This window comes from Peromyscus californicus, unplaced genomic scaffold (genome assembly GCF_007827085.1).
Source record: "Peromyscus californicus insignis strain IS unplaced genomic scaffold, ASM782708v3 Scaffold_3__1_contigs__length_106647218, whole genome shotgun sequence".
NCBI classification, from domain to species: Eukaryota; Metazoa; Chordata; class Mammalia; order Rodentia; family Cricetidae; genus Peromyscus; species Peromyscus californicus.
The window spans coordinates 52,070,340-52,086,615 of record NW_026294551.1 but is presented as its reverse complement, the minus strand read 5'-3'; the positions used below and the strand labels follow the sequence as shown (position 1 = coordinate 52,086,615).

The following is a 16,276-nucleotide window of genomic DNA, read 5'->3' as shown; positions in this document are numbered from 1 at the left end:
CCAGACATGTATACATGCAGGCAAACATACATATAAAAAAAAATTGATAAACCTCAAAACAAGTCCCTAAATTCAACCCTAGCAACCCTCACTCCGCCCCCACAAAAAGCTGCGTTATAATAAACTGACGTTAGAAGAAGCAGAGAAAAGACAGACATAAGGCTGAGTGTGGTCACAAATGTCTATAATCCTAGCACTTGAGACAGAGGCAGGAGGATGTTGAGTTTGAGGTCAGCCTGGACTACAGAGCAAGACCCTGTTTCAAAAACAAAAACAACAGCGAAATAAACCGCCTACACAGAGAAAGCTAAGTGTCCTGGGGCAGGGGCAGGGACGGTAGGAATTTATACAGTAACTAATCCTGCCCAGAGCAGAGCAAAGTGCAGTTTCCCTCCTGAACTTGATCCAGGGCAAAAGCCCACACAGAACACCCTGCTGAGAGACTGCTCCTGTAGCATCCAAAGAGATCCCAAGGGGATCTGAGGTCACAGCTTAATTAGTGACTTAGCCATGTAGACACCTGCTGGAAACATTCTACTTCACACATGGAGACTTATTCTGACTCAGATCTGATTCCCCAAGCCCTACTCACCCCCCCCCACACTATTCCCTCCCTCTTTGTACCATGTCTCTTTTAGATAGTGTCTTGACATTTTGCCCAGGCTAGCCTCCAACTCCTGGTCTCAATGATCTTTCTGCCCCAAACTCTGAAATGCTAGAAGTAGCAGAGTAGGGTGGCACACACCTTTCTCGCCACATGCAAGACAGCGGCAGGCAATAATATTTTCTTCTCAGGTCCTTGATGAAGTTGAAAACCAGATAGTTATAATTATATGTTTCCATAGCCATGATAAAAGGATAAATTAGACATGAAACTTTAGACTCACAAAAATAAGATACATGATAGACTATTTTCTTTAATTTTGCTAAATATAAATAAATTAGATATTGTGACTATAATTCTTGCTTGGTAACTGTTCTGTTACATGTAATTTTACTATATTAAAGTTAAAAATTTCCTTTTTGATTAGACAGAATGGGGAAGTTCTGTGAATATGTATTGCTCCCACTGAAAAATAAACAAAGCTGTTTGGCCTATGACAAGAAAGCTTATAGCCAGGTGGGAAATCCAAGAGAGCTGGAGAGAAGAAGGGCGGAGTCAGGAGAGACCCGATCCAGCCACCCAAGAAGGAAGATGTGAAAGTACCGGTAAGCAATGTGGAAAACATAGATTAATAGAAATGGGTTGAATGAAGTTATAAAAGCTAGTCAATAATGAGCCTGAGCCATAGGCCGTACAGTTTGTATTAATATAAGCCTCTGTGTGTTTACTTGGGAATGAGCAGCTGCGGAACTGGGTGGGACAAAGGAAAATTTCCAGCTACAGAACTCTGAGTTCAAGGCCAGCCTGGTCTACATAGTGAGTTCCAGGACAGCCACGGATATATTAAAAAGACCCTGTCTCAGAAAAACAACGACCAATCAGAAATGCAGCAGGTGGGCACCACTGCAACCATAGCCCAGCCCCTTCCTCTACTTGACAACACCAGGCAGTACATCCTCCCACCAAGAGAGAACCAAATAAGACAGCTGAAATGAGGCCTTAAACACAGATCTCAGGAGTATGTGAAAAGGTTTCCACTGGAAAAAATTCATGATATCAAGGACCAGGAAGATTGAAAACTAAACAGAAATAGTCAACAGATCTGAAGCCCTAGAACATGAAGGTGTGAGGACTATCTGAAAACATGTTTTGAAACTCCATGATGAAATGAGGGCTAGGGATACAGAGCATGTGTGAGGGAGGCCCTGGGTTCAATTCCCAGGATGGATGGATGGAAGGAGGGAGACAAGGCTATCCTGGACTAAAAGACAAGGCTATCCTGGACTAAAAGACAAGGCTATCCTGGACTAAAAGACAAGGCTATCCTGGAGGTGGGGGAGAGGGGTGGGGATGAAGAGGAGGAAGAGAAACAACATCAGGAGAGCACACTGAAACAAAAACAGCCCTGAAGTCTGTCTAGGCTGAGGAAAGAGAAGTTCTAGGTTGTGATCCTAGAACCCCAGCACGCTAGAGGCTGAGGCAGGAGGACTGCGAGTTGTAAACTATCTGGACCACACAGTGAGACAGGGACCACACAGAGAAGAAAGGGAGAGAAATAGAGAGAGGAAGAGACAGACAGAGAGAGACAGAGACAGAGACAGAGACAGAGGGAGGGAAGGGAGGTGAGAGGAGAAGAGAGGAAGGGAGTGAGCAAGTGCAGGAACACAGGGCCGGAGAGATGGCTCAGTGGTTAGAAACACTGGTTTCTCCTCCAGAGGACTGGGGTTCGATCCCAGTGCCCACATGGTGGCTCAAGGCCATCTGTAACTCTAGTTCCAGGGATTTGGGCCTTCTTCTGGCCTCAGAGGGGTCCCGCACAGGTGATTCATGTAGATTCACACACCTGTGCATACATTAAAAAGAAAAGAATTTAAAAGCTAGCTACCCATGCCCCTACCAGGGAGCCAGAGAAGCAAGGCAACACCTGAGTTCCTTCATGGTTTCTGTGTCACCTTCCTGCTTCAGCTCCTGATGCCTCCTCTCCGTGGGGGACTGTGGCCTGGAAGTAGAAGACAAATAAATCTTTTCCTCCCTCAGGCTGCTTACGGTCAGAGTGTTTTATTACAGCTACAGAAATGAACCATGACAACCAACCACAAATGGGCTAAGCCCAGAGAACTCCATTCCAAGACATCATGTGCCCAGGTTGGCCTAAAATCCTCATGCTCTTCCTGCTACAGTGTGGGATTACAGACAGGGATGAGGATGGCTGGCTCATGATTGCATTTTTCCCCCAAACAAAAAATCTCTTTCAGAGCCAGGTGGTGGTGGCCCAAGCCTTTTAGTCCCATTACTCAGGAGGCAAAGGCAGGTATCTCTGAGTTCAAAGCCACCCTGTTCTACAGAGTGAGACCCAGGACAGCCAGAGTTTCACAGTGAATCCCTGTCTGGAAAAACCTATATATATATATTTTTTTTTCCCAAAAGTCTTTTTTATTTTATGTGTATGAGTGTTCTGTCTGCATATACACTGTGTCATGCTTGGTGCATGTGGAAGTCAACATCAAATTAAAAGAAAATTTTAAAACATTTAAAAAAATAACAAAAACCAAGACTGCGTTAAAAAATGCACCCAAAACAACAGTAGCTAAACAATGGGAATAAATGTGGTGGCATACATTCATTCCAGCTCCTGGGAGGCAGAGGCAGATCTCTGGGAGTACAGGGACACCAGTTTCCATACAGTCCAAGCCAGCCAGGAACATGACCAGAGATATGAGGAGACACCGTAACAAATAAGATAACCGAAGGATAAATAAAAGTGTGAAAAAGAGTCACCATTATGATCATTAGAGAACCACAGATTCAAACCATGATGAGCGGTCACTGCACACCCATCACAGTGGTTGTATCTGTAAAACCACAGTGGCCAGGAGGTGGGGAGCCAGTCACTCTCTGATGGGAGGACCCTACAATGTTCGGACAACTCTGGAAAGCTGTCTTTTTTTGTTGTTGTTGTTCTGTTTTGTTGTTTTTGTTTTTGTTTTTTGGTTTTCAAGACAGGGTTTCTATGTGTAGCCCTGACTGTCCTAGAACTCACAGAGATCCGCTTGCCTCTGCCTCTCAAGTACTGGGATTAAAGATATGCCCCACCACATCTGGCTCAGTTTCTTCCTTTTTAAAAGCATGTCTTCTTTAATTATGTGTATATGTGTATCTGTGTGTGTATGTGCATGTGAGTCCTGTGCCTGTAGAGGCCAAAAGAGAGTGTCCATCATCTAAAGCTGGAGGTAAAGAAGGTTGTGAGCTGCCCACCATGGATTCTGGGAACCAAACTCCAGTCCTCTGAAGGAGCAGTACCACTCCTATGAGCTAAACCATCTCTCTAGTCCCAAAATAGGACCCACAGATTGTGGTCAGCCAGCTGTAGGATTGAAGGAGATAGAGCAAAGCAGACAGTACTGTGGACAAGCCTACAGACAACATTACATTCCCAGGTCAGAAGTCACTGCTCACCTCCTCCAGGTGCCCATGCCTGGTGTCTTCCACTCCCTTCACATAGTGTACCTGGATCCAAGCAAGCTGACCAGCTTAGAAACTGATGCAATGGTAGCATTCCTGGTGGCGGAGGGGGACCAATAAACCACACTGAGACTCTGTCACATCTTCAGCTCCTAGATACAGAGGTTTGAACAAGTGATAAAAGGATAGAGGGGCAATCAAAATGTCTCACTAGGCCTGGTCGGTGGTACAAGCCTTTAATCCCAGCACTGGGAAGCAGAGGAGGCAGAGGCAGACAGATTTCTAGGAGTTCAAGGCCAGCCTACTATACAGAACAAGGTCCAGGACAGCCAGAGCTATATAGTGAGACCCAGGCAAAAACAAACAAACAAAAATGTCTCACTGCATAAATGGTACTCATCATGCAAGCTGGAAGAACTGCGTTTGGTCCCTGGAACTCACATAAAGGTGGAAGGAAAGAATTGATTCTACACAGTTGTCCTCTGCCTCTACATGTGTTCTGTGACATGTGGATGCACACGCGCACATATACACATACATAATAATAAATATATATCACTAAAACTATAAATGTAAGCTGGGCAATGGTGGCTCATAACTTTGATCTCAGCACTTGAGAGGCAGAGGCAGGTGAATCTCTCTGAGTTTGAAGCCAGCCTGGTCAACAGAGCGAGTTCCAGGACAGTCAGAGTTACACGGAGAAATCCTATCTTGAAAAACAGAAGAAAAGGTATAAATGTAGGGACTGAAGAGATGGCTCAACAGTTAGGAGCACTAGCTGCTCTTCCAGAGGCCCAAGGTTCAATTCCCAGCCCCCTCATGGCAGGCCACAACTGTCTGTAACTCCAGAACCAGGAAATCCGGCTTCCTCATACAGACATACATGCAAGCAAAACACCGGGCATATAAAATAAGAATAATTATTTGAAGAAGAATTTATTTTTAAAAAGTATAAGCCGGGCGGTGGTGGCGCACGCCTTTAATCCCAGCACTCGGGAGGCAGAGCCAGGCGGATCTCTGTGAGTTCGAGGCCAACCTGGGCTACCAAGTGAGTTCCAGGAAAGGCGCAAAGCTACACAGAGAAACCTTGTCTCGAAAAAACCAAAAAAAAAAAAAAAAAAAAAAAAAAAAAAGTATAAGTGTGCTAGGCAGTAGTAGCACACTTTTTTTTTTCCAAGACAGGGTTTCTCTGTGTAGTTTCGGTACCTTTCCTGGATCTTCCTCTGTAGACCAGGCTGGCCTCGAACTCACAGAGATCCACCTGGCTCTGCCTCCCAAGTGCTGGGATTAAAGGCGTGTGCTACCACTGTCTGGCAGCACACACTTTTAATCCCAGTGTTCACAAGGCAGAAGCAGGGGGATCTCTGTGAGTTTCAGGCCAGCCTGGTCTACGAATCAAGGTCTAGGACAGCCAGGGCTATTAGAGAAACCATGTCTCAAAAAACAAAACAACACAAAATGTAAATGTATGTAACAATAAATTTGAACATCTAAATGAAATAGATGTTTCTATTAGGAAGTATATATCAGGGCTGGCAAGATGGCTCATCAGGTAAAAGGAGCTTGGCATAAAGCCTGATGACCCAACTGGGATTCCTCGGACCCACATGGTGGAAGGAAAGAACCAACTCCTACACACTCTCCTCTCACCTGCCCACAGGTGTTATGGCATGTGTACCCCCACCCACATACAATAAATAAATAAATAACAATGTCATCCATCAACTAACCACTGTTTCTGTACTTGTGCACTAGGCAGGAAATCGTTGTTACTTTACGAGCCTAGACAGGGTTCCTGGTACAGGAACTGACACTGGAGGAAGGCAAAACACAGGACCACTTAGTAGACACAAAGAACATGAGTTCTTCTGTTTGGAAATTTCAACTTTCAGATCTTTGGAGAAACAGAACATGCTTCCTATTTCAGAATCTGAAAAATAACCAAAACTCTGACTTCCTGGGCTCCCTTGGCAGTTGGGCACCAGGCATGTGACTAACCAGACTCACATCCAGGCTTCCGTTAGCTCATAATCGCAGAGGAGGATGGGCAGTGTGGAGCTCTGCAGCCTCAGGAGTCGTGGAACAATGTCTGGCCTGGCAGCTGTGGCGATACAAGTTTCAGTGACTTGGTCTTGCAGCAGGGCAGAGAACTGCTCACCAGATTGGTTCTACAGCAGGGTTCTGGGAACTGTTCCTGGCCACATAACTCCATGTCTGGTTTTTCTGCCCAGAAAGTCTTTGAAGTAGCCAATGTCGTTTTTTGTTTTTGTTTGGAGGTTGAGACAGAAACATGTTAGGTAGTTCAGGCTGGCCTCAAACTCATTATGTGGCCAAACCAACCTCATCTTAGCCATCCCCCTGCCTCAACCTCCTCATAGTTGCTGGGATTAGAGGTATGCATCACCACATGCACCACAAGACATGGTAATGCTGTTTTGCCTGGGCTGGTGTGGAACTCCCATCTCAGCCTACAGAACCACTAAGGCTATAGCACTTGCTACACTCCCTGGCTCTAGCCATTTTTTTTTTTTTTGTTTTGTTTTGTTTTGTTTTTCAAGACAGGGTTTCTCTGTGTAGCTTTGCGCCTTTCCTGGAACTCACTTGGTAGCCCAGGCTGGCCTTGAACTCACAGAGATCCGCCTGGCTCTGCCTCCCGAGTGCTGGGATTAAAGGCGTCCGCCACCACCGCCCGGCCATTTTTTTTTTTAATAAAGTGCTGGGATTAAAGATGTGCACCACATCCCAGGCCTAGGCAATGTATCATTTTCCTGTGGCTTATACCTGAAAGGTGACAGCAATACAGTAGAAAAACCTCCACCCCCAAAGGCTCACCATCATAGCCTCCATCTCTGCTACCTTCTGCCTCACCTCTTGATTCTGCCCTGGTTGTTCCACGCAACACATGATGTAAGTGGCAAGTCCAGGAATCGGCTGCAATAAGCGTGTGTCTACCCCTTGTCCGGTCATCAGCGTGAGCAGAGATGGGAAAGCTCATGTTCGTGATCCCTCTCTGAGGAGGTAGGATCCTTACATCATGAGATGGGCAGTGACCCAACAGACCTAACAGCTGACTTTCTGCAACAGAGGACAAACCTAGGCTTCGAAATCAGAACAGTTCCCAGAGGGATGAATGTTGAGCTGGAACTCACCAGATGTGTGTTGGGAAAAGGTAATGAATGAAAGTTCAAGGACAGCAAAGAAGGATCAGGAGGTGGGGAGCACTAGACAAGGGGGCTGAGCAGGCAGGTGGGCAAGACTCAGACTAGCAGGCCCTGAAGGCCATGTTAGGTACTGCAGATGGCCTTCTGGAGCTCTCAGGAGCCATGATGAGTTCAAGTGGTCAACAGATTAGCACACTTGCAGGCAATTCTGTCATGGAAACTAGAAGGGAAGTTGGAGATTTCCGGAATACTACAGGAAAGGAGGAGATAGTGCCCAGGCCTGGGCAGTGGAGAATTGAAAGAATTGATAGAAACCAGAGTTGAATCAGCATTCTCGATAATGGGGGAGTCCGAAGAAGGCAGTAGCACTGGGAGTATTCAGATTGATCAGGTAAATGAGTAGTTGTGGACAACAGAGGAGGAGTGCTATTTCTTTGTGGGTTTGTTTGTTTTGAGAAAAAGTCTCAGGATACAGCCCAGGCTGGCCCTGAACTCATGCTCTTCCTGCCTCTGCTTCCCAAGGTTAGGAGTGTTGACAGTCCTGCACCTCCATGGCTAGCAGATGAAGCGATTTAGATCATGAAGTTGCTTTTTGGTGTATTGGAGGTTTGGGTTTGGTTGTTTTCTGTTTTGTTGTTTGTTTTTTGTTGTTGTGTTCATGAGAAGGGTCTTCCTTTGTAGTCCAGAGCTGGCTTCAAACTTAGGACCTTCCTGAGTCTCTCAGATGAGGTACATTGTTTCTGTACTTGTGGAACATGTAAGAAGAGAGGTCTGAGAGACAATCAGACCTAAGGATCTAGGCCTCAGAGAAAAGGGTCTGGAGCAGAGATAAAAACTTGAGTCTGGGGCAGAGGTGATTAAAGGCACAGCAAAGTATGTTCCAGGTGTTTATGGAGTATATGTTAGGAAAGCCCAAGAATGCTCTGAAAACAGGTTTACTGCTCCAGAAAGGTAGAGGAAGAGGGAGCCACAGAGAAGGCTGATTAGGACCAACCACACCAGCAAGACGAAAACCAAGCAAATGAGTGTCATTTGTCATGTCCCCAGGAGGGACTAGCCCAGGGTATGGATGTTGCAAAAACAGTTTAGAGAGCATCAGCCAAGAGCCCAGTGGATAGAATAGAGGGGGCCAGCAGCCCCAGGTTGGGGCGGGGGCGAATCAGTTTAGGGCTAGGAAAGGTGGCAGTGGGGTGTAAGGGAGCAGAGAAGGAAAATTTGGCATCTCTAAGAATAGCTATGGAGGGGGAGGAAAGAGGGCAGCAGGCAGAAGCTGCACAAAGTTGGTGGTTGGAGAGTCTCTAGATCTTTCCAGGGTGGCAGGAAAGGGAGAGTGTAAAACCAAAGAGGGTTCTGGGGAAAGCTGTGGAGAGAGATGATAAGGGCTTGTGGCTGGAGGGAGACTGTTCCCTGGGTCACAGGAGCTGGTTATCAGGTTGTCATTTCCTCCACAGGTCCTCTATCTTTTTCCTGCTCTTGGCCTGGCTCTCCTTGGAGCTGGAAGAGAGAAGGACCCAGTCATACCCTGGAAGAAGGTCCGTGCCTTCAGAGGTCTTTCTGCCTGACTGTAAGCTGGGGCTGGGACCAGAGGAGGAGGATCTGAGGGGGACTAAGACCAAGGACTGAGGACAGGGGTGGAAGAGAGGGAAAAGTCTGGGACGTATGGAAGCTGTTTCTGGAAGGCATCCTGAGAGCTAGAGCAGTGGAGGGCTGGAGCCTAGGAAAATTATGCCAAGGGCCAGGGTGGCATCCTTATAACTCCCTTTGCCCACAGGTTCATATGGCTCTCCTCATCCTGCTCTTCCTGCTGCCAAGTCCCTCACATTCCCATCCCACTTGTGATGTCTCCAAAGTGACCAGCTTGCTGGAAGTGAACTGTGAGGACCAGGGGCTGACTGCATTGCCCGCAGACCTGCCAGCAGACACAGGCATCCTCCGCATGGGCAAGAACAAACTGGGCACCTTCTCCACAGCATCCCTAGCGCACTTCACTCACCTCACTCAGCTGGACCTGGATGAATGTGAGCTGACCAGCCTGCAGACTGACGAGGAACTGTCGAAGCTGGATAACCTGAAATTATCCCACAATAACCTGCGAAGTCTGCCCTCCCTAGGACAGGCTCTGCCTGCACTCACTGTCCTTGACGTCTCCTTCAACCAGTTGGAATCACTGTCTCCTGGTGTCCTGGAAGGTCTAAGCCAACTCCAGGAGCTCTACCTGCAGAACAATAATCTGAGGAGTCTGTCCCCTGGACTCTTCCTGTTCACCACCAAGCTGAACAAACTCAATCTGGCCAACAACAAAATGTGTGAGTTACCCGCTGGGCTCCTAGATGGGCTGGAAGATCTTGACACCCTCTACCTTCAAGGGAACCGGCTTCATACAATCCCAAAGGGCTTCTTTGGGACCCTCCTCTTGCCTTTTGTTTTTCTCCATGGCAACACCTGGTATTGTGATTGTGATATCCTCTACTTCCGCAACTGGCTCCAGCAAAATTCCAACAATGTCTACTTATGGAAGGAGGGTGACAATGTCACTGTCTTGACCCCTAATGTGGCCAGTGTACGATGTGTCAATTTGGGCTCCGCACCTGTCTACTCTTACCCAGGGAAGGGTTGCCCTACCAGTGGTGATAGGGATATAGACTCTGATGACCATGATAATTTCTCTGATGTACCTGCTACAAGGGCCGAGGTCAAGTTCTCTACTAACACCAAAGCCCATACTACCCACAGGGGCCTACTCTTAGGGTCTCCTACTTCTCCAGACAGCCAAATGCCTTCTTGGCCTCCAACCCACAAACCCACTAACAAACAGTACACATCCACCCACATATAGATCCCAGGATTCACCACACTCCCACAGACCATTAAATCCAATGTACACTCTTGTAGTCTAAAACCCAAAACTATACCCATCATCACCCCAATCACCTTAGAGCCTGCCTCTACCTTGACTAGCTCAGAGCCCAACACCACATCAATGCTTATACAGCCTCCACTCTGACTATTCCAGAGCCCACCACCTCCACCCTTACTACCCCGAGCCCAGCAGCACACGCCAACCACCCAAGAGTCCATCACCATCCCAACCACTCCAGTGTCCACCATCACCCAAGTGTTCACTACCACCTGGGCATCTTCCCAAATAAGACCATTTAAGAACTATTCTTTACCACAGAACTCACTTTACTCTTAGAATCCATCACAATGATCCCAGAGTTGAACAGCTTCCTAACTGTCCAAGAGATGGCTCAAAGAAATTCTGACACTTTCAAAAGCGATCCTTTGTTCAACTCTGAGTTCTGTTTCCTCCTCCCCCTGTGCTTCTATATTCTGTCTCTCCTCTGGCTATTTGCCTCTGTGGTACTCATCTTGTTGCTGATCTGGATCTGGCACATAAAACCACACACTCTGGACTTGGGCCTCTCTGCTGCCTTGGCCACAAGCACACACACCAGTCTGGAGGTTCAGAGGGGAAGACAAGTAACTGTGACCCGGGCCTGGCTGCTCTTCTTTCAAGGGTCACTCCCTACTTTCCATTCTAGCCTTTTCCTATGGGTAAGGCCTAATGGGCATGTTGGGCCTCTGGTAGCAGGACGAAGGCCCTCAGTTCTCAGCCAGGGTCGTTGTCAGGACCTATTGGGAACAGTGGGTATTAGGTACTCAGACCACAGTCTGTGAAGGTGAGTACTTTGGAGATCCTGAAAAACTGAAAAGGACTCTACTGGAATCTAGCTGGGAGTAGGGGGAAAATGAGACTGCCACAGGGACATGCTATTTACTTTTTTTTTTTTTTTTTTTTTTGTTTTGTTTTGTTTTTTCGAGACAGGGTTTCTCTGTGTAGCTTTGCGCCTTTCCTGGGACTCACTTGGTAGCCCAGGCTGGCCTCGAACTCACAGAGATCCGCCTGGCTCTGCCTCCCGAGTGCTGGGATTAAAGGCGTGCGCCACCACCGCCCGGCAACGCTATTTACTTTTTTATCTGAAGCCCCCTCTTCACATCCAGACCTCATACATCAAGAGAAGCAGTGAGGCGATGGAACCAGGTGGTCATAGAACCAAGCTACCTATGTTGCTTAGAGTATTGCCAGGCCATATGGTCACTGTTACCATTATGGGGAAGAGCTAGAAAAGCAAATAGAAATAGAACTCGGTTCCCACATGGAAGTAAACTTGAAAAGCCATTAATCAAGACAGGAGCACTATCTCTAAGTATCATGAATATTTTTTCCCTGTAACACTTCTTAGTTTTCCACCAGCATTTCCTGTATAATAAAAATGTTTTTAAAAAGAATGTAGCTTTCTTTGGGACTTGAGAACGGCTGGAACACTTGGTACAAGAATTCCCAAGTCCTAACTGTCCCCACCCTGACCCCAACCACCCAACAAACCTCCAGTTGTAGCTGAGGGTGGGTAGGTGGACATAAGGGGTACTTCCTCTACCTTAGTGATTCTTCTGCAGGATTTGAGGACCCACCAGGCTACCTCAAATATCAACCTTAGATAGAACAATGCCCTAGAGCTGAGAGCCGGTGCTAAAGCCTACCTGCCTGCAGCAGAGGTGTGTACATTCCTCACACCCACAACCTCCAGAGCACAAGTCTCCACACTGGCCAGGTCAGGACTGGGAAAGGGTGTGGTGAGTTTGACTGAAGAGTCTTAGGTCTGTTCTTGCAAAGCTGGATGTAACAGGACCCTCCTATCCCCCAAACCCACTGATTCTGCCATTTGCTAATCTCACCATGAGGCCTTCTTCCATACCTCCTCTCAGTGCAGTCCAGGGCTTGGGGCCCAGAGAAGGAAGGAAGTCAGCATCTTTCTGGCTCTACAGACTGCCCTTCTCCAGATGGTTCTAGACCTTCCTGTGAACCTGACTGAATCTCTTTCATGCCTTCAACTCATCCAGGTAGAGGGCAAACCTCAGAGATCAGCCATCAAGGACTTCTCTTCATGGACTCCACCCACCAGTCCAGCTTCATCTCCCTTGGCACTGTGTCCTTGGACCACTGCATGTCTCATGGGTCACCTGTGTGAGCAGGGCTCCTCCTCTGAGCCTGTCCTCACTCTAGCTAGGAGTTCTGCCTCTGCCCTCCTACCCTCCTCCTAAACCTGACTGCTACCGCTAAGGAGTTCTGTCTTAAGCTGGGCAGGGTGCACACCACTGCTACAGCCATTTCCAGATGTGTCTGTCATCCTCGTGCTAGACTTCAAACTCCTCCAGGTGCAGGGCTTCAAATAACTCCAGGCAGCCACCTCTGGTGGCCTAGGACAGTGTGCATGGAAGGACTAGGGAAGGAGTGGCCGGGGCCCCAGCACCCTCTTTTTGTGTTGAGGCTCTGCCAAGGGCACAGTTTGCACCTGCTGCCTGCCTGTTTCCCGGTCTGGCATGCAGCCCTCAGGCTGCCCAGCACTCCTCCTGGTTTGACCTTCCCATATCTTTTTATGGTCCACGAAGTTTGCAGGATCCTTGAGGCCCTGGGAACCATACTTAAGAAATGGATGAAAAAAAATCACTTTCCCCAGCCAACCCAGTTTCTGATCAATATTCTTTCTTTCATCAATCCTTGGGTTGCCTCCCAGTGTGCACCCTCCAGAGATTTGGACTTCTCTCTCCACCCCTGTGGCTCCATCCTACAGTCCAACTTAGTTCTTTTTCTCTTTTAATTTTGTGTCCTGGAACTCATGCTGTAGAGCAGGCCGGCCTGGAAGTCAGAGAGACCCACCTGCCTTTGTCTCATGGGACTAAAGGTGTGCGCCACCGGTGCCCGGCTCTCCTTTTTAATTTTTTGAGACATGGTTTCTGTGTGTAGCCCTGGCTGTTCTTGAACCGACATCTGCCTGCCTCTGCCTCCTGGGGTGAGAATAAAGGCATGTGCCGACACACCCCACTTACTTCAATTACACTCCGCACCCCCTCCCTCTTTATGCTGAAAAAGCAGTCATGAGATCCCAGAGGCCTTTCCTGAGAACTGTGATATGGTTTGTAAGGCTGCTGCAGTTTTGGGCAAATGGCTTGCAAGATACACACAAGGCCCAGTTCTCTCTCTCTGTCAGCTGCTGAAGCACGACTTATTTACATAGTATTTTCATAAAACCAGTCGGTGATTTTCTTTAATATTTTTTGTTAAAAACTCCAGTCTGTTTTCCAGAGACATCGGCTTCTTTGTGCAGTGAGCTCCCCCTAGGGTCCTCAAGACTATCCAGATTTGGGGTTGGTGTTATCAATCCAATTTATTAATTTTGTCCTCAGGGAGGAGGAAGCCATATCCTTCCACCACAGACCCTTGTGGTCATGTGGATAGCTTCTGCTCTCTCCTATCTCCTCAGCTCTATCTTGGTTTCCCCGGAGAGAGAGGTCTGCTGTCTTGTGTGCCCTGAAACTAACACCCAAGAGGCGACTAGAAGTCCTCAGGGAAGTTTCTCAGTCCTCCTAGGAATAGCCAGGGACAGAACAATCCTAAGCATCAGGCCAGGCATGGCAAGCTGGAGCAGGGGCAGAAGAGATTAAAGTTCTTAACCGCAAAGGAGTAAACCACACTGGAGAGGGAAAATAAATAGAGGAGTCCAGGGTAGCAGAATCAGGCCCCCAGGGCGCACCAACTGGAGGAGCAGTAGGTGACCCAGGAGCCCTGGCACTCTAGTCCCAGGACCTTGCCACATCAGCCACTGAGGAAGAGACGCTTGTAGGCCTTGTTCATCTGCTCCAAGAAGATGAAGGTGAGGACAGTGTGGGGGCCCAGTCGGGCATAGTATGGTGTGAAGCCCTTCCACAGGCTGAAGAAACCCTCATAGCGGACGACTTTCATCAGCACATCCTAGACAGACAGGCCGGTAAGTGCTGGGGCTGTGACCTGGCCTCTAGGACTCTGTCCCTATACCCAGCTCCCTCTATATCCCTCCCAGGGCACCCACCACACTCTGACCCAGGCTCCCCCTCCCTGCCGCCTCACCAGCCCGTTCTTGTACTCTGGCTTCCCATCAATCATTCGCATGTTCTGGATCCTGAAAGAGAGGAAGCATGTGCGTGAAAGACGAAAGAAGGCCTTCCCAGAGTTCTCCAGTCCCAGGCTACAGACTCACCTAGTTTTGACAATGTCCACAGGCATGGAAGCGGCAGTGGTGACCAGGCCACTGATCATGCTGGCACAGAAGTGACACAGAATATTGTCTGAGAAGTAGCCTGGGAGGGGAAGAAGCAGAGGGTGGTGGCCAAGTCTCGGGTGGCTCAGGCCAGACTGGGCAGTGAGGATTCAGCTCTGGGTCTCTCACCTGAGTCCAGCAAGAACTGTTTGGATTGTGAGTAGGATGCAAGCTGGGCAGCGTTGACGACGACAGCTCGGGCCATGGTAGGGATGCAGCCCTGGAGGTGACAGAATGGAGGCAATGGAGAGAGGAGAGTAAAAAAAAAAAAAAAAAATACCAGAGACTTGACCCCACACCCCCCCCCCCCCAAGGCTCAAACCTTTTTTTGCTCACCCGCCACAGTGTGGGGACTCCCTCTTCCCTGGCAATTCGAATTAGGGCATTAAACACATTTTTGTAGCCACGGCGCTGGTCAGCTGGAAGCCTGGGGAAAGGGCAGGGGAAAGCCAAGATCAGGATAGCTCAGGGGCCATGGGATCAAAGAAAGGGAGGCCTGAGCAGGTGAAGCGCCCTGCTGTAGAACTCGGCTAAGAAAAACATGTAAAACCTAGTCCTTTCGTTCTAGATGCCAGGAACGGGGCTGGAGTCGGGCTCAGAGCTGGAACTCACCGGCCATCAGCGGTCATCCTGATGAGCGCCACCTCGGCTGGCGTCCCCACAAATGCACCAGTTGCACCTGCCGTCATGCCGATCAGGGCTTTCAGCAGGAAGCCAGGGGGTGTCCCATCAGCCCCAGTCAGGCGCTCAAACAACACCGTATAGATGCCAAGCCGAGTAGTGGTGTAGGTGGCCTGGCGCAGTAGGCCAGCGGACAGCCTGAGAAGCAGAAATGTCAGCACAGCTTATCAAGCCAAGGTCTGGACCTGCCAACCCACACCCTCCCTTCCCAACTTGAGGCCCCAGTACCCAGTATAAATGCCCTTCAGCCCTTCTGCCTTCAGGATGCTGGTGAGGGCATGGAAGCTGGTTTTGTACTCTCGAGTCTTGGCCCCTTCACCACTCAACTGCATCCGGTTCTTCACCAAGTCCAGAGGCTGCACAAAAACGGTAGCACCCATCCTGAAGTGAAGCAGTAAGACAGGAAAGCAATCAGAGATCAGCTGTCCCAGCTCTATTCGTATCTACTGCAACCTGGCAGCAAGAAGTTACAAAGGTCAGGGCCTGACATGCAGCTACGGATTCAGGAGGCTGGTGGGCATGAATATCAGTGTGTGCACGAAGGGCAGTGTGCCAGAAAAGAAGTTCAGATGTCCAGTAAAGACCACGCAAATCAAAATGGTTCAGGCAGTTCCTCAGTGTTCAAGCAGAATTAGACCACAGGCAGTCTGACTAAGGAGTGGAGAGGGCATCCACAACCTAGGACTCCAAGCAGTCCTCTAACAAAGCGTTTGAACAACCTAGACCCACCACACAAACAGGCCAGTGAAGCAATGGTGGTGGAAACACCGGGCAATGACCCTTGACTGCAGCCAGCCCAGTAGGGGCCCCGCAATGGGTGAACAGATCCTGGCAGCCCATCAGGGACCTCGCAATACTCTGGACATCATGGTGAGCCCCCACCGGCTCAATTTACTGGAACATACCCCGAGATGCACTGGGCCCAGTTGCTTGCGCCCGTCCCTTCCTCCTTTTTCCCATCCCTGGGGCCTGAGCTTACCCAGCCAGGCCCCCAAACAGGAACTTGACCGACTTAGGGGAGGTACGGGGCTTCCCGTCCATCCGGCCAGCGCCGGGACTCGCCGTCGCCGCCATCGCCCCTTGATGGCCCTCGGCTTTGGGTCCCGTGCACGCACAGCCCCGCTCGCGCCCAAGGTGACACCAGCGCGCAACAGGGCGAGGGCGCGCGCGCGCACGCCCCTCCGACAGGCAAGTCTGGCTCCAGCTAGAAACTGGAAAGGGGGAGGAAA

General features: G+C 49.1%; 3 protein-coding genes across 3 annotated transcripts; 2 read left to right on the top strand and 1 right to left on the bottom strand.

Moving 5' to 3' along the window:
* Window positions 1–6,772: 6,772 nt before the first annotated feature.
* Window positions 6,773–10,386, top strand: LOC128121631 (platelet glycoprotein Ib alpha chain-like). Its single transcript, XM_052756447.1, is given in 2 exon segments — window positions 6,773–10,213; window positions 10,216–10,386. Coding segments are annotated over 2 exon segments (1,380 nt in total). The 5' UTR covers window positions 6,773–9,004.
* Window positions 9,992–13,195, top strand: LOC128121637 (platelet glycoprotein Ib alpha chain-like). The gene has a single exon (XM_052756459.1). The coding sequence runs from the start codon at window positions 10,435–10,437 to the stop codon at window positions 10,906–10,908; it is 474 nt and encodes a 157-aa protein (XP_052612419.1). The 5' UTR covers window positions 9,992–10,434; the 3' UTR covers window positions 10,909–13,195.
* A 243-nt stretch (window positions 13,196–13,438) lies between these two features.
* Window positions 13,439–16,270, bottom strand: Slc25a11 (solute carrier family 25 member 11). Its single transcript, XM_052756454.1, has 8 exons — window positions 16,027–16,270; window positions 15,276–15,428; window positions 14,979–15,185; window positions 14,703–14,793; window positions 14,496–14,586; window positions 14,307–14,406; window positions 14,177–14,228; window positions 13,439–14,041 (listed from the first exon to the last, which is right to left on the bottom strand). Exons 1-8 carry the CDS (start codon window positions 16,119–16,121, stop codon window positions 13,886–13,888), a joined length of 945 nt encoding a protein of 314 aa, XP_052612414.1. The 5' UTR covers window positions 16,122–16,270; the 3' UTR covers window positions 13,439–13,885.
* Between the last annotated feature and the right edge of the window lie 6 nt (window positions 16,271–16,276).